Raw genomic sequence first — 15,918 nt, forward strand, 5'->3', positions numbered from 1 at the left:
GAAATCTTGAATGAGCTGCTGATTGTGAGTGCCTCAAAGCAGAAAGACACAATAAGTGGTTCAATTGCTGCATTTGAGCAGCAACTCCTCATTTTAGTTTGTTTTTTTTATACATAAATCAAATACAGATCATTTTGGGATTTTGTTTTAGAAACTAAAATTCCAAAATATTGAGTTCAATGTCCAGTACATATCACACATTTCTTGTATAAAGCGCACAGAACATTTTGAATCCAGGCAGCAACCCCATGGTTAACTGTCACTGATGTTCCAGAGGTCAGTGTGTGTCAAAGCTTTTATTGTGGACTGGTATTATTGCCCATTTTGGGATCCTCTCTTCTTGTTTGTCAGTGGCGTCAGATGGCTGAGGCTTGACAGGGAGGTGAGACAGTGACAGGCGAAACGATGAGGAGGAACGAGCTGAGAAAAAAGTGTGTAATGGTCAGACCAAGGAGACAAAGACACATCGCCGACCTGGAATGGTGGTTCTGTGTGTATGTATGTGTGTGTTTAGGTGTGTGTGTGTGTAGAACTCTCTGCTGCCTCCCCCTCCAGACATACTCTACTCTCAGCCACTCAGAGCCATTAGCAAATCATGGTCACCGTATCACACACAAACACACAGGGACAACCACACACACAAAGACACACTAAGCCTGGAAATGCCCTGATGCGAGGTCACACCAACCACCACTCTGGCTCCCTGCTCACCAGATGTGACTCAAACCCCTTTTTTAAACATCTCCTCCTGCAGGGGAAAGGATGGAGGGGTGGAGGAGAGGGAGCGTAAAGAGAAAAGCGAGCGGCGGCTCTCGGATAAGGGGCGTTGAGGGGTAAAGTTTTTTTTATTTTTATTTTTTATCTTTTGCAAATCTGGTTCTACTTAGCAGAGCCCTGGAACACATTTCATAAATTGCAGACATATTTTTTCGGAGCGCTTTTGGGGAAGATAGTTAACCGGCAGTAATTTCCAACACATGGCAGCCGTCATGTGATATTTTGAAAACACCAGGCAGACAGGCTGCCCCCCCCCCCCCCCTTCACTGTTAGCCTGCCGTCTTTTTCTGTGCTCGTCCTCTGCCCCTCGCGTTTGATTTCCCCATCTGTCTCTCATAGGCACTTCATGTTATCTCTAGCTTTCAGTCCCTGTCTTCACCATCCTCACCTCCCTTTTCCTGTATCTCTTCCTACTCTCTTTCTCCGTTTTCCACATCTGTTTCACCCCTTCATCCCTGTCTGTTTTCCCACACGGTAACTGCGCTCTCACTTAGCCTGCATTGTATATCACTCCATCCATCCACGCCTTCATCCGTCCTCCCTCTCCCTCTGTGCCTCTCCACATAGTAAAAGATATCTGTCATGTAAAACAGGAGGGCCTTTACTGTCTGTTGAAAATTGATTTTGCCCCGGAAGACAGGGATATGACTCCTTTTAGCATCGACACACGGGCACAGATTCAAATTGGGAGGGAGGCTTCCATGTAGCGTGAGGAGATATAACAGCGGAAAAGATACAAATTGCTTCTTGGGCATGTGTGTTTGTATCAGTGTGTATCAATGTGTTTGTGTTTAGAGATGGAGCGGATGCATCAGTGATTTGAAATTGTGCTTGTGTCATAGAGGGTTTGTGCACGTGTGTTCTTGCACGTTTTCCTCAGCACAAACAGCAGAAAAGGCTTTGTGTGTATCGACCCACACATGCAAAAGTACACAGCTTACAATGAGATTCCCATAGAGAGGTTTTGGTCGTGTACTATAAATAGTGTTATCTTATATATGCTGCAACAATATTAATCCTCAGCCTCACAACAGATGTATTCACTGTTTCACAAAGGAAAGAAAGGTAACCCACTGTCTGCGCGTGAAGCTTAGTAAAATAAAGCCATGTGTTGTCAGCATTAGGATGTGTGTTGAGTGTTTTGTGTGAGTCCTTCTCTGCTGGCGTAGAGTCTTGCCTGGGAAAACACCCAGATCCATTTGGGTTCACTTGGCCGTGTGTCAGCATGGCATCAGAAATGAACCAAACTGTACACAGAAAGCAGTATCCAATAGGCTGGCTCCCATCAAATGGCCAAAGTAAGCTCCCCAAGGCTTACATCTGATTTATATTGCTCTATTTTCCCCCAAAAAGCAACATTTTTATCATTATTTTTGACATCATGTTGTTAATCGCGGTGACGGAACGGCTTTATATCAATAAACAATGCTTTTGATAGAGTCTTCTAAATAGGTTGAGCCCCGCTTGGCCCCGCTGTGGAAAAAATGTCTGATGTTTGTAGTTTAGTTATTTCTATTATAAACAAAAGCTCTCACTCTCTGTCCAACTATTTCCTTTACCTTTACCCAATTCGTTCCCTCCGTCACCCTCTCGCTGTATTTTTTTTTCCACCACCCATTCCCACTGCCTGTTTTTTTTTTTTTTTTTTTAACAAGACCCCGAAGTTCAATTGTGCCTGGCAACAAGATGTGGCAGGAATCGGTTCAATTTGTGAGGACGCGTTACTGCCACTGTGAATCATTTTTATTCTCTCTCTCTCTCTCTCTCTCTCTCTCTCTCTCTCTCTCTCTCGCTCTCTCTCTCTCTCGCTCTCTCGCTCTCTCTCTCTCTCTCTCTCTCTCTCTCCCTCTCTCGCTCTCTCTCTCTCTCGCTCTCTCGCTCTCTCGCTCTCTCGCTCTCTCTCTCTCTCTCTCTCTCTCTCTCTCTCCCTCTCTCGCTCTCTCGCTCTCTCTCGCTCTCTCGCTCTCTCGCTCTCTCTCTCTCTCTCGCTCTCTGTCTCTCTCTCTCTCGCTCTCTCTCTCTCTGTCTCTGCAAGAGAGACTTTATTTCAACAGATGGGTAAAACAGACAATACTATAAATCTATATTGTGAAAAGGAGCAAAGGACTTCTAATGTGATGCGCCACATATGTTTTATTGTCCAGTTTTTGGTGTGTGTGTGTGTGTGTGTTTGTGTGTGTGTGTGTAGTCTGAGGTGTTTTTCAGGATTTGTGTGTTTAGTTTGTGTCATTTTGTGCATATGTGTGTGCGTGTTGATGTTTGTGTGATGAAACAGATGGTGTTCAGACCTTTGTGTGCGATTGAGAAATCTCCTTATGTCTTTTCTGGCTGCACAAAGTGTAAACACAGGACGTTACGCTGAGAGAAAAATACAGATATGGTGGGAGACGCTAAGGACTGTCAACACTGATCAGGAGCAGCTGATCAGGATTAGCTGAAATGAATACATGGTACGTTTTAAACTGAAAACATTAAGCTGAATGATAAAGGGGGAAAAACTCATTCTGGATACTTCAGATTCTTTGAATATATTCCTTCATTCTTGTGAGTTGTATTCATACTGTCAATTGTTCTTGAAATATAACAATTGCAAACTTAAGGTCCTTTTTTATGAACTTCATTCCTCCTGTATTTGCTGGTCTCAAGGAGAAACTCTTGCGAGCTGTTTTCAAATAACTTACTGTAAGTCCCACAAGTACTATCATGGCTACATAATTATTACTGAAGCCTCCTCAGTTAGTTTGAAAAATGGCAAATAATATTCTTTTTTGTTGTTGGAAGGTTTTACCAGCCATAAGAGCTAAATGGGTTGAAAAGGAAAGAGAAGGCCCAGCACGAGTGTTTGAGGTGTGATAGAGATGAACTTTACCTGTTATCTGATTGCGCAACGTATTGATCCCAGAGTAATGTGTAAAAGACGGCAGTTAGTATTAGATGGCGACTGATAGTGGATTTTTATAGGCCAATATAGTAACGGTCGTTGGGACCAGGATACGGCTGATAGCTGATTGATCGGCCGTATCAGGGAGTTAATCACATGGACACTTTTATTTTTAGCAATGGTGGCCCTCAAATGATCCGATAAGGCCAAATTATAGCAACCATGCTTGCTAGCTATATAGAGACAGCATGTTTTTGGCAGAGCAGCAGCTATCTTCACTCTAATACATTGATAATACCATAGTATAACCAACAACCTCATCATGCTAATTATTTAGGAATATGAAGTTAACTTTCATTGACATATATTTTAGGTACACATCAAGTTTGGAGCGTCCATTCAAAACGCTGATGTGCATCCCGGTCGGCCAATATCGGAGCACAGTTCTGTCCCATCGCCGCAGATGAATCGGCTGATGTCGACCTCTAATTAGCATTGAATGCGTGATGAGCAACAGCTATTATGCTGGTGTCTTGAATAATAACATGCTGTGACTGGCAAGGGGAAAACTATATCACACTTTGCCCAAAGTCTTTGCGTCACTTAATGTTGACGGGAGACAAGGTGACGCCACTGGTCGACGGGAGCCTTCAGGAGGAATGTGTGTTCATCTGTAAGAGTTCGCAGTGGGAACGAGTGAAGTCGGGACCAACATGGAGAAAATGAGATGGAGGGAAAAGAGAGAAGGAAAGAGAAGAAATCCAAAAGGACACACTGATGGCGGTACTGCTCTCCTCTGTATCCCTCATTTGCTGGGGAGGGAAATAAATGAAATCCGATCTGTGTGTATGCGAGGGAGCGAGAGAGTTGTGTTGTTTTTGCTTGCAATCTGTGCACGCATCCTTGCAGCTGTGTGTCAGTGTATGTATTTGTGGGCTTGTGGGCGTTGCAACCATACATCTTCTTGACAAGCGGGTGGAGTTTGATGAGACATGCTCTGCATACTGCTCCCTCTGGCTCCCAATGGCTCTGTTTGTTTGTGTGTGTGTGTGTGTGTGTGCATGGTCTAGAGGAGAGGGATGATGGAAAGAGAAGAGAGGTAACTACACTTGCATACCGATAGATTACCCTTGTTTCTCTGCATACTCAGTCTGAATCTCAATCGCCCCACCTGTCCCTCAACTGTGTTCTCTTAACACATCCGTCATCTCATTCTCTCTACCTTTATTTCTCTCTTGTGTGTGTCCCCTGCTCCCTCTCTCCACATCTGTACACCCAGCACACAGAGCAATCACCACAAGCCACTATCAAACCATCTCTGTATCGCTTCATCTATTCCATTACATATCTGTCCCACTCCCTTTCTGCACACATTAGTGTGTGTGTGTGTGTGTGTGTGTGTGGGGGCATAACACACCCGGAGACACCATTTTGCACAGACATTGGCACGTCGTGGACATTAGTGCTGAATTCACAGGCTTCCTGCGGCTTCATTGCCTCACGGTTTTCACTTCAACACCTGCATATCAATGTGTGTGCTGAAGGTATTATGCCTGTCGGTCATATGTTTGCCTGTGTTTGTGCAGGGCATAAGTGGGTCGGTCTTCATGCATTTTTCAATTTAAGTCTATTATGATGATATCTATGTCTGACTTCTACCATGGTGTGCTCACACAGGCACCGGTGCGCCGTAAATTGTTGATGTCACAGCCGCCAACTCTCGAAAAATTCACCCAGCGTGATTGAAATCCATTGTCGTTTTGAAAAATGGGATTTGCCTGTGTGAAGTGCTCTCGAGTGGCATATTACTGCCACTGTGATCACATAATTTTCAGTCTCCAACTGTACGATCACAGCGCTAACATACAGTCACGTAAAAACCGCACAGCTCATGAAGTGTATAATGGAGATTGTTTTGTCTCCTGATGACAGCCTTTGAAGTCGTTGTGGCCTCTGTGTCATCTAAAATATCAAGGTTAGGAGATGTTGTTCCCACTTCACAAGGTGATTTGAATACGAAATGACCTCACAGCTTTGTGTGCGATGATGAAATGTATACGGTCTGGATTTAATGTTGTATTTTTTTGCCTTGAGTTGTGTCCTCTCTGTAGTTTATTGAACTGTTTCTCAGGGGCCGCGTTCCTTCTAGATATACTTCATTGCAACAACCTTGTTTTAGGCGAGTGATGTAACTTGCATGTAACCTTTGCAAAGGCGTGTTATCGCAAGTCAGGAGGGCGATAAAATCTCCTTTCTTTGAGCTCGGCTGAAAGATGGTACACGAGTGAGAGGGAGAAAAGCGAAGAAAGAAGGAGATATTTTTTGCAAACATTGAGGATCACGTAATCATGGACGATGCAAACGGGTGATGTAAGTGTGAAGACATCCTTGTGAGTGGCAGGTGGTCGTCCAGGGTTTCTGCCTCATTCCTAGGACCGGTCTGTGAATCAGAGGGATGGATTGAAAAGAGATTACAGAAGTTACAAGAATTATTCAACTTTTGCGTCGTTATTTCAACTTTGAGAGCTTGTTCAGAGAGATCTGAGGGTGGTTAGTGTGTTTTTTTATATTTAATTCTCAAATTATAGTTAAGAGTATGCTTAAAAAAAAGGAGTTAAAAAAACACCTACACATTTTTTTTATTTTTTGTGACTTTTCTCAAATTTGTTCTTGTGAATTGCAGATAACTTTTACCCCTTCAGTCGTCTATAAACTGTTCAACTGAAACAATCTGAGGAAGAAACATTCTTCGATTGAAGCGCTCACAGCTCAAAGACATCCGTGACAATGCAATTATAGGCAACAGGGGTTCATGTCAAAAGATTAAAGGATTTCTTACTACACCGCATTGTCACGGCACTTCTGCCATCAGTGTAATTCCGACATAATGTACACAAAGCAAATACAACCTCATCCCTCCTGGGAGCTCATAATTCAGTCAGATATCAGTGTAATTACCTCGGACACATACAAGATGATAGCTGGGTAACAATATACCAAATACATTGAATGAGGCATCACTGAAGCCTTGATATTCTCATGGGTTTGAGTCTCATTCAGGCCACCCATGCTGCAAATATTTGCGCCAAGAGCTCTTTTATGATTCTCTAGATAAAACCATGCAGCAAGTGGCTGTTGTGGGACATTAATCACTGTCATCCATAAGCATGATCATCAATAGGTTTGGCACCTCTGCCTTCATAGAGTGCACGAGTGAATCAACGCACATTTGAGAGGCTCTTCTGTTCTTTTACAGCTAATTGCTGCCTCTTCCACAACCGTTCTCATCCTCTTCAATCCATTAATTCCTGGGCAACAGCACTTCTGAGAAGTCGTAAAGTGAGTTAGGCAAAGTCAAAGCACTCATCGCCCCGTTCCATTAACGCTCAGCACATCAATACCTGTCCAGTCTTGGGATACCGTCCATCAGCCGGCCACAGATCTGCTGCTCCGGCCTGCAATATGCAACTGGCTAATAAATTAACACTAGATGTGCATTAAGTTCAGCCATTAACTTTTAACAGACGTATCAGGCTGAAGGAGACTTTGTTTTCAAGGTTGTTTAAGGTTGCGTGTTCAGGTGGTGCTTTTTGAATTGAATTATGTATGAGTTAGCGAGCACTTGCTGTTGTTCAGCCTTGCTCTAGTGCTGTAATAAAATGAGGGCTTGTCTGACTGTGGCCTGCACAGGTATTTATTTATTCTAAAATATACATGCCATGTTTGCTCATGAAAGTGAACGGCACACATGTTGTGTGGGGTGAGCTGTTTTCAATAACATGCCTCGGCTGTAAGATTTATTTGTATTTTTCCCAGAGACTGGGTAAATTACCTTGTGGAGGGAGTATTGCTATTGATTCAAGTAGCATAGTGAGTGCAGAGTGAATGGTTGGGTGCAGCCCTCGTTGGTTAGTATGAAGACATTGATTTTATTCTGCTCATACGCTTTGCAGTGCTCTCAATCAAATCAGGAACAGAGGAGACGCTGTTTGTAAATGCCGTGTGTGTGTAAGTGTAGGTGTGTAAGTGTGTGTGTGATGAGGGGGAGGTGGACTGTATGCATGTGAGAGAGAGAGAGAGAGAGAGAGAGAGAGAGAGAGACAGTTATGGCCTGGATGCATGCATGTGTTTGCTGTGTACACAAATTTCACACTAATTCATTCATTTATCTTTCATCTTTTTCCCTGAGGGACTGCAGAGTTTCAAATGCTTTCACGGTTTATGTTTCTCTCATCTCCACCCGACTACTGCCATCCAATCAAAACACTGACCTATAGGTGCTAATCCCCAATTACAAACCTGTAACTCAACTCATCCTTTCATACTGCCGGAGGCCCGCAGGGCCATGCAGGAGTTCAGGTGGATCTGGAGTCCAGACTGTTGTGCATTTTTCCCTCTTTATGTATTTCACATTGTGCCTCCTATTGAAGTTTTTACTGTGAACTCATTTTTAATGTTAAGAAAAGTGCTTTTCTGTTCCTTCTATATGAGTATTACCCCAAAAAATAATGCTCCGGTCCTGTCTTAAAAGACCCCACATTAATGTAAATGAACCAAAAGATGTATATGGTATGCTTTGCACTGGAGGTCAAGCTGCTTTCAAATTCCATTGTGACGAAATTAGTCATTTATCCATCCCCCCATCACAAAGATTGCGGTTATTATAAGATGATGGACCCTAATTGGACGTCCTACTATCTAACAATAGATCAATCTGAACTTGGCCCGAAAATGACCACACAATTAGAAAAGCCAATACACCGAACTATGGAAAGCATGAGCTCAAAGCTTCAGTGAAACAGGATAAGCACAACCATGTGTGATATGGTGACTTCTTTCTTTTTCACTTGGGCTCATTATACATGTTAGGTCTTTGTGTTTGACTGGAAAATGATGAATTACCTTGGGTCCTGTCACCCGGCCGTCTTTTCTTTATGACCTTGTATTTTCATAGATCATATTTTAGTCAGGCATACAGGATGTGATAGCTGGCAGCCAAAGGTAAGACTATATGTTACTATATCCTGAGTTTATAAAATAAATAGTCAGGTCCAGACTTTTTTACTGTGGTGAAATTGGAGTAGTAAACCTTTTTCAGTCTGGCCAGGCCGGCAGAATGGAGAGACAGGTTGTGTGTGTGTGTGTGTGTGTGTGTGTGTGTGTGTGTGTGTGTGTGTGTGTGTGTGTGTGTGTGTGTGTGTGTGTGTGTGTGTGTGTGTGTGTGTGTGTGTGTGTGTGTGTGTGTGTGTGTGTGTGTGTGTGTGTGCAGATAGCAGAAATGCAGTGCAGTGACTAGACAGTTTAAGGTTTGTCAATCTCTCTCTTCACATTGACTCTTTGTTCACCTCCAGTCCTCTTATTCTCTGCTTTTCTAATCAGTCATCTTTTTTCCATTAATCTCTACTCTGCATCTATTCATGCTGCTCTCTGCAATGTATCCTGTGTTAGCTGCATTTTAATCAAATCCTCCTTTGTTCCAGGTCCAGGTGCCATTGTACAACACTACAGTGTAGACCCATTTTGCTTCATGAGCAAAACTAAAAAAGTGAACCTTTTTTGTTGTTGTACTTGCTCTACCTCACTGCATTGAGAAGCAGAGCAAAAACCTGCGTTATAGTATCAGTCAATGATGAATTTTCGCAGTATAATTAAATAAATTGTTTGACTGTTGTATGTCTCCGTTCTTCTCAGTAAACCTCTAAAGCTTAAAGAAGCTATACTCATTCCTGCTCCTGAACATGTCACTGGTCATAAAGCTTTCACTACGTATTTATATGTTGTATATTCTTGTGATTGTTTCATTCATTTACATCACGTCCCCTCTACTTATTTGAAATGGGGCTATGGAGCCCTCTCTATTTACAATTTCAGTGACGTCTCCATCTCTCACTTGCCTGCCTGCTAAAGCTGAGCTAGCGTGACTGAAATACTTAGTCACAGTGCACCTCGGCAGCAGTGAGCCACAGTGTAACTGAGGCTTGGCACTAGCTAACAGGCTTTGGCTATCCTGTCTCTCTCACATCAGTATTTCTCTTTCATTTCACCTAAACTTAACACTGTGGATCCAAACAGTCGGTGCAGAGGAACACTAACATTTATATAGTCTGTACTGTATTTACACACAAACACTGAGGGAAAAATATGCAGTTACATGTGAAATATAAGATTAACCCCCTAGCCCCATTCCTCGGAAAAAAACACCTAAAAATACATACCCAAAACGAATTAGAAATAGCTCCCCCACCATAGGGCTTATATGCATATATCTGGTCTCCTTTGAAAGGTAGGAAGCTAAGAAATATGAATCCATTATAAAAAAAACTGAACTACATTTCCATTCCAAAGAAAATGGAGAAGCAATGAAGGAAAATTATAAGATTTTTGACCTTGCCTAGTATAAAATCTTAATTTCAGATCCAATAGACAATGATGCAACTGAATGTCTTCTCCTCTTTGATTTCATTTGAAACTCATGAAACTACACTGAATATACCCAGGGGGCCTCAGTGTTCTGACCATATCTACGGTTTACCTACTTACTTACTTTACTGTGAGGTTTACTTCAAACGACTATTTATTTCCATATAGCGATGTTACCAATAACATAAATACCCCCAAAACATTGAAATAGTTATAGACACTATTAATACGATCAATATTCATATGACAGTAGAGCTGCATGCTATACAGGCAGATAAATAGAGAATGAAAACGCTCACAGTGCTTTACGAAGGATTGATATATTCCCATGAGATGAGAACATGGATTTAACCGCTGTGCGTCTTCGGGGGCATTAGATAGCTCGGAATTTCTAGTTTCCAACGATACGAAGCACGATATTGGCGACTAGAGTGACAGAGTGACGAGAAAATGATCCTGTATCTTTTGACAACAACTTGTTCTTATTTTTACAAAGTTTATATCTGTACGACATTTGGACAACATGCATTGATTTAAGGATTCTGAAAGTTTTTTTCGAAACAGTATAACGTGAATATTTCCTATGAATAGACAATCCTGAAATATCTATTTTTCTCAACTTCATGGGTTGCACTCGGTACTTGGTGGGAGCTCATTCTCAGGAGTTTCAAGAAATAGTCGGCATATTTGTCAATGCAAAAACACATTAACACACTCAAGGGTCTTGAGACAACTGTGTGACAGGGCCCACCCTGTTTCCTGAGCATGCACCGTTACCACCCTGATTACAGACTGTGTGTGTGCCTTTACCGTGCCGGTGCGTGTGTCTTTGAGTCAAAGCACATGCATCCACTTCATGATTACAGCTATACATTCCCAATGTCACAGATAGTACTTTTGTTTCTTTTGCTGCCCCTCCCTTCCCTCAACCCTCGCTCCCTCTTCTCTTCTCCCTCTGCCCTCCTTCCTCTCTCTCTCATGTCGCAATCTCCCCTTCACAATGTGCCACAGAGACAGTTGATACCAGTCTGTTGACCCTCACAGCCGCTGCAAGACATTGATAATCTCTTGTTGTCGCTCTCATACATTAGACATGGTCAGTTATCTGCTGAGCACAAAGCAACATGTATGAGGTGAAAATAGGCACGTCATCAAAGACAATGTTTTGTTTTTGAATAAAGTTGTATCTTTGATGATTACTTTGAAGTCGTAGAGTACGACACATACACACGTCACAATTATCACAGAATATCAAATGTAAAAAAAACAAGTTAAGAGCTGTTAGTTTGTGTTGTGCATTTGTCATCTTAAATGAGTTCATTGTTCCAGTCCTGAACAGATGTGAATATAGTATCCAGAGGTGCACGCTTTAGGGTGTGTGTGTGTGTGTGTGTCTGTGTGTGTGTAATGAGCACTGCAGTCGTTAGCAGGGGAGGAAGGTACTGTGTCACCGTTCTGTACAGCGGGCATGCAGGATGGCACAGATGGTGGTGGAATGAGACCCGTACCCGCGGCAGATTTACGCTCCTCTCTCGGGTGTCTGTCTGTGAGTCTCTCCTTTCTCACCCTATCATTCCTCATCTGACAGTCTGAGCATCTGCAACATGTCATGGTGGCCAGACATATGATGTGGTGGGCCATCTAATACCAGAACTAGTCTTGTCTGGCCCACCTCACAGGCACTTTCTTACCAAATAAAATCCTGCTGCTGTTTATGCCCAAGTTTTGGTATCGGCCTTTGTGGAATATGGTGCCCCGAGCTTACTTTATTTTCTGTGTCAAGCCATCAGCATGCTATTTTTAAGTATGTCATGACAACTTTTCCCTTTGTCCTCCCTCAGATCGCACTGGGAAGCGCTCCACCATGCCCGACTCACCTGCGGACGTCAAGACACAGTCCAGGTTGTCCCCCCCTACCATGCCACCCCCACCCAGCATGCAAGGAGCACCCCGTAATAGCTCCTACACCCCCACCACATGTGAGTAAAGCCAGGGTGTTGTGGGTTGAGGGGTTATGGTGTAGCAACAGAAGTACACATCATCTATTGCAATTGGCTCTTCAATGATCGAAAAACAGTTATGTCGTTGCATATTTAACATATTTAACCTTTTTTCAATGTACCGCATCAGTGCCGATACTGACTTTATTAACTGATCCTCATTGAATACAGTTTCTGTGTAAATGTCATCATGAAGTTACTTTGGTCCAGTATCAGTGACATTGTACTCACAGCCGACTGCAGACTTGGTTGTCAGTGGCACAGCATCCTTGACCTCGTGTTCGAAGTTCCATGCAGTGTGGTGTACACGTTTTCATTTTGGGAAAAGAGAGCACTATGACAGTATTAGATCAATACTTGGTATCAGCAAATACACTGAGTTGTGGTATAGTGGCATCGGTATTGGCAGAGTTGGAAGAGTTGGGTTGGTGCATCCCTACATAATACATTGGCGGTTGAACCTGAATATATTCCAGACTGATGGCTCCACATCAGACGCATACCGGTAAGTATAATTCCACCTCAAAGGTGTACAGCGTGTAGCATTTCGGGATATATTTCAGCAGAAATGGAATATGATACTCACTACGTATTAGTGTATAATCACCTATAACGAAGAATTGTTGTGTTTTCTTCGTAGCCCAAAACGGACAGACCAATCGCTGGCTCTAGCGAGAGCCTTACACATTTTCACGTTACCTAAATTTGCCGTGTTACTCCGACACGCTTGTGAAACTGCGTCAATTTGAACTACAGAGTGCAAAACTATAGTACTGCCAAGTGTACTGCATTTACATGGTTTTGCACTCTGCGACTCAAGTCTTGCAGATGCTACATGCCGCCAAATCCTTCACACTGTGCCTTTAAGTCACCCGTGGAAAATATACACAGCAACACTTTGAAACAGAGCAGGTATGCATGCGCTGACACATGGAAAGACAGTCGCAATATGCATGGCTGAAACCCCCAACTCAAAAACTTGAAAAGCCATCAGCGTCGTAAGACCTCCGTAACAAGTTGTATGGAGCCCTCCCAAATTGCACTCATTCCAAACAACTCCCCGAACAAGTTCATTAACACCCAAGCTTCCGAACCCTTGGAGCTTTGCCACGGCGTTCACATAGCCTGTGACGAGCAAATTGCACCCTAGTATTTACTTAGAAGTACACACTTAACCACTTGCATGGAGAGCACTAGAATCAAAGAATCAAAGGCCTTGCGGTTCAAAATGCTCAGAGTGCTCAATTTGGCGTTAGTAGTGCTGGTTCTCTGCTCCAGAGGCATTATTTTGTTCTCTTTCAATCACTTATCCTCCCTTTCTTTATCTTTAGCATTTACTTTCTCCCCCTCTCTCTTTCTATCTGTCCGTCTGTCTCTCTCTCTGTTGCAAACGCTCTCACTCCGCAATTAACATTCGGGGCTTCCGTGCAATGAGGGAGGAAAGGCCCAGCTCTCTCATTACGCATGCCGAAGGTTTTAACAAAGCAGTATGCTTTGATTTCCACCCGACGTAATTGTTACCAGATGCAGTTTGAGTATCTCGTCTCTCTCTTTACAGTGGCGGCTTTGGACGGCAGCCAGAGGGGGAGTGAGTGGATTGCTAGTCAAAACCTAATCTCATTAGTGAGAAAGCTTTATGCCGCCTTGTATCTCTTGGTACACCAACTCCCCCAACACATGCGCGCACACAAACACACGCTGCTCCCATGCTCTGGCACGACGGGGGGGGGGCACACTGTCCCTGCTTGTTTAGACTGCTGGGAGGAAGGGAAAGGGAGAAGGAGGTGCAGAGAGGCAACATGTCTCCAAATGCAGAAATGTGTTTTTTTACGAGATGCCGCAAAGTATCAAACGAGCCAAGATGATTGGAAACAAATGTTGAGGATTGTGAATGTTTTCAAGGGGAATGTAAATCATTCCAAATCACTGGTTTGGTCTCAGTGAAGCTGACGTATGTTGTTTCCTTTGTTGGTGTTTGTTCAAGGTAAAGTCAGGGATTTTAGGTTCTTTTTTTGGTGATTTGCATGTAGAAAGAGTGAATGCTACTTTGCCCAATGGAATGTGTCTTTCTCTTCATGCTATTTTTTGTCTCAAACAGTAACCAATGGCAGCAGCCACTCTCCTACGGCGCTCAACGGCGCTCCATCTCCCCCAAACGGCTACAGCAATGGTCCTAGCTCCTCCTCCTCATCCTCGCTGGCCAACCAGCAGCTGCCGCCGGCCTGCGGCGCCCGGCAGCTCAGCAAGCTCAAGCGCTTCCTCACAACTCTACAGCAGTTTGGCAACGACATCTCACCTGAAATCGGCGAGCGGGTCCGCACATTAGTGCTCGGACTAGTGGTGAGTGGCTTCTGTGTATGAGCTTTAGCTCAGAGGGCTCATGGAGTGGAAATTGACTCTGGGCCTATAGTTAATAGGAATGATTTGAGAATAATTCCCAGCATTTGTTCAGCATGCCTGAAAAAGCAGATGGATTGAGTTTACTGAATCAAACATTTTAAATCGTGTCAGGTTTTGTTGTCTTACTTAAAATACTTTGAAATACTTATCACTGATTATAAAACCCTCAGGGGTATTTCTTCAAGGTTTGCTTTTGTTTTCTTATGTCAGAAACTTCACCCATCTGGTCCTCCAGGTGTAAGTATAAAGTAAACACAGAGATTTGTGAACCTCTGCCTCCAGGCTTGACACAATACCTCACGAAACAATGGCCGTATGTCGTCCTCTGAGAACAAGAATAACATCAGACCATTCTTGAATTTCCATTGCACTTATTTAAATTCAAATGCAACACACAAAAACATGGAAAACCAGAGGCAACATCAGAGTTGTTACTTCAACGTCATTAGCACTTATCACGAAGGTTGTGCAGGTGTGTTGCAATTAGAATTTGTCTGAATTTGCAAACATCAAACTACATTTATCCAACAGAGATTTCATCAGACAGATGTGTTCCTCCATCTTAGCTGACATCATTATTTGAATGTATTATGGAATACATGTGCAAATCTAAAGATCGGCTGCACGTCTTTGTGATCTGAGAAGATTTGACTTAACGAGCAGGGGGATACAGAAATAGTGATTGTATGTTGGGCAGAAAGGAGGAGGCGGAGTAGATGGAGGGAAGGTTTTTCTTTTAATTAGCCTCAGAGAGCATAGCCTCCTTTTGGCTTCACTATATTTATTATTCTCACCGTCTGCATATGCACATCCCTCTCCTGTGTCGTTTTAGCTCACATACACCCACCCCCCCCCCTCTATATATATCTCTCTCCTTCTCTTCCTCTCTCGCTCACTGTCTCTCTGTCCCTCCCCTTGCCTTATTGAAAAGAGTGACACCGTTAATTAGCTAGTTGTGTGCTGGGGAGAGGGGGAGAGGGAGACTCGGGAGGTTTCACTAGCTGTCAAGAACAGCCCCTACGCAATCTGGGTGAACAGATGTAAGGCTGAATGTAACAAAATCCAGGTCTGGGAAATAACACAGAGAGTGTGGGGAGGAAAAATGGTATCTGCTGCTTTTTTAAATGTTTTTTCTTCGTCTCGCTTGATTATTTAGCTTTTTCCCCCCTTTGTTTGTATTTATGCTTGTTATGGAGCAGATACGTCTCTCATGTGCACGCTCTCCTCTTCCTCCTCTCTTTTTCACTCTTTCTCTCTGTTCTGCATCGCGGGAATAGTTCATGTTGAAAATTTCAAACAGTGTCACAGCTGTCTTGTCAGTCATCAATGCGAGTTATAGGCGAGACTTTGTTTTGATTTTGACAAACTGAAACGTATAACCCACCCGGACCCCCCACTGCTCCAAACTCACACTCCTCCTGGTTGCAACCACACAGAAAC

At 43.3% G+C, this 15,918-nt stretch overlaps 1 protein-coding gene across 4 annotated transcripts in view; it reads left to right on the forward strand.

Annotated features, from left to right (window-relative positions):
* The window catches only part of runx1t1 (RUNX1 partner transcriptional co-repressor 1), a 57,157-nt gene that overhangs the window by 22,285 nt on the left and 18,954 nt on the right, over nucleotides 1–15,918 (forward strand). For all 4 annotated transcript variants that reach the window (XM_079288179.1, XM_079288181.1, XM_079288180.1 and 1 more), the window contains exons 2-3: nucleotides 11,920–12,057; nucleotides 14,177–14,418. In XM_079288179.1, the coding sequence (XP_079144305.1) occupies nucleotides 11,920–12,057; nucleotides 14,177–14,418 (380 nt within the window). The remainder of the gene's footprint in view (nucleotides 1–11,919; nucleotides 12,058–14,176; nucleotides 14,419–15,918) is intronic.

The sequence above is a fragment of the Melanostigma gelatinosum genome (genome assembly GCF_949748355.1).
Source record: "Melanostigma gelatinosum genome assembly, chromosome: 17".
NCBI classification, from domain to species: Eukaryota; Metazoa; Chordata; class Actinopteri; order Perciformes; family Zoarcidae; genus Melanostigma; species Melanostigma gelatinosum.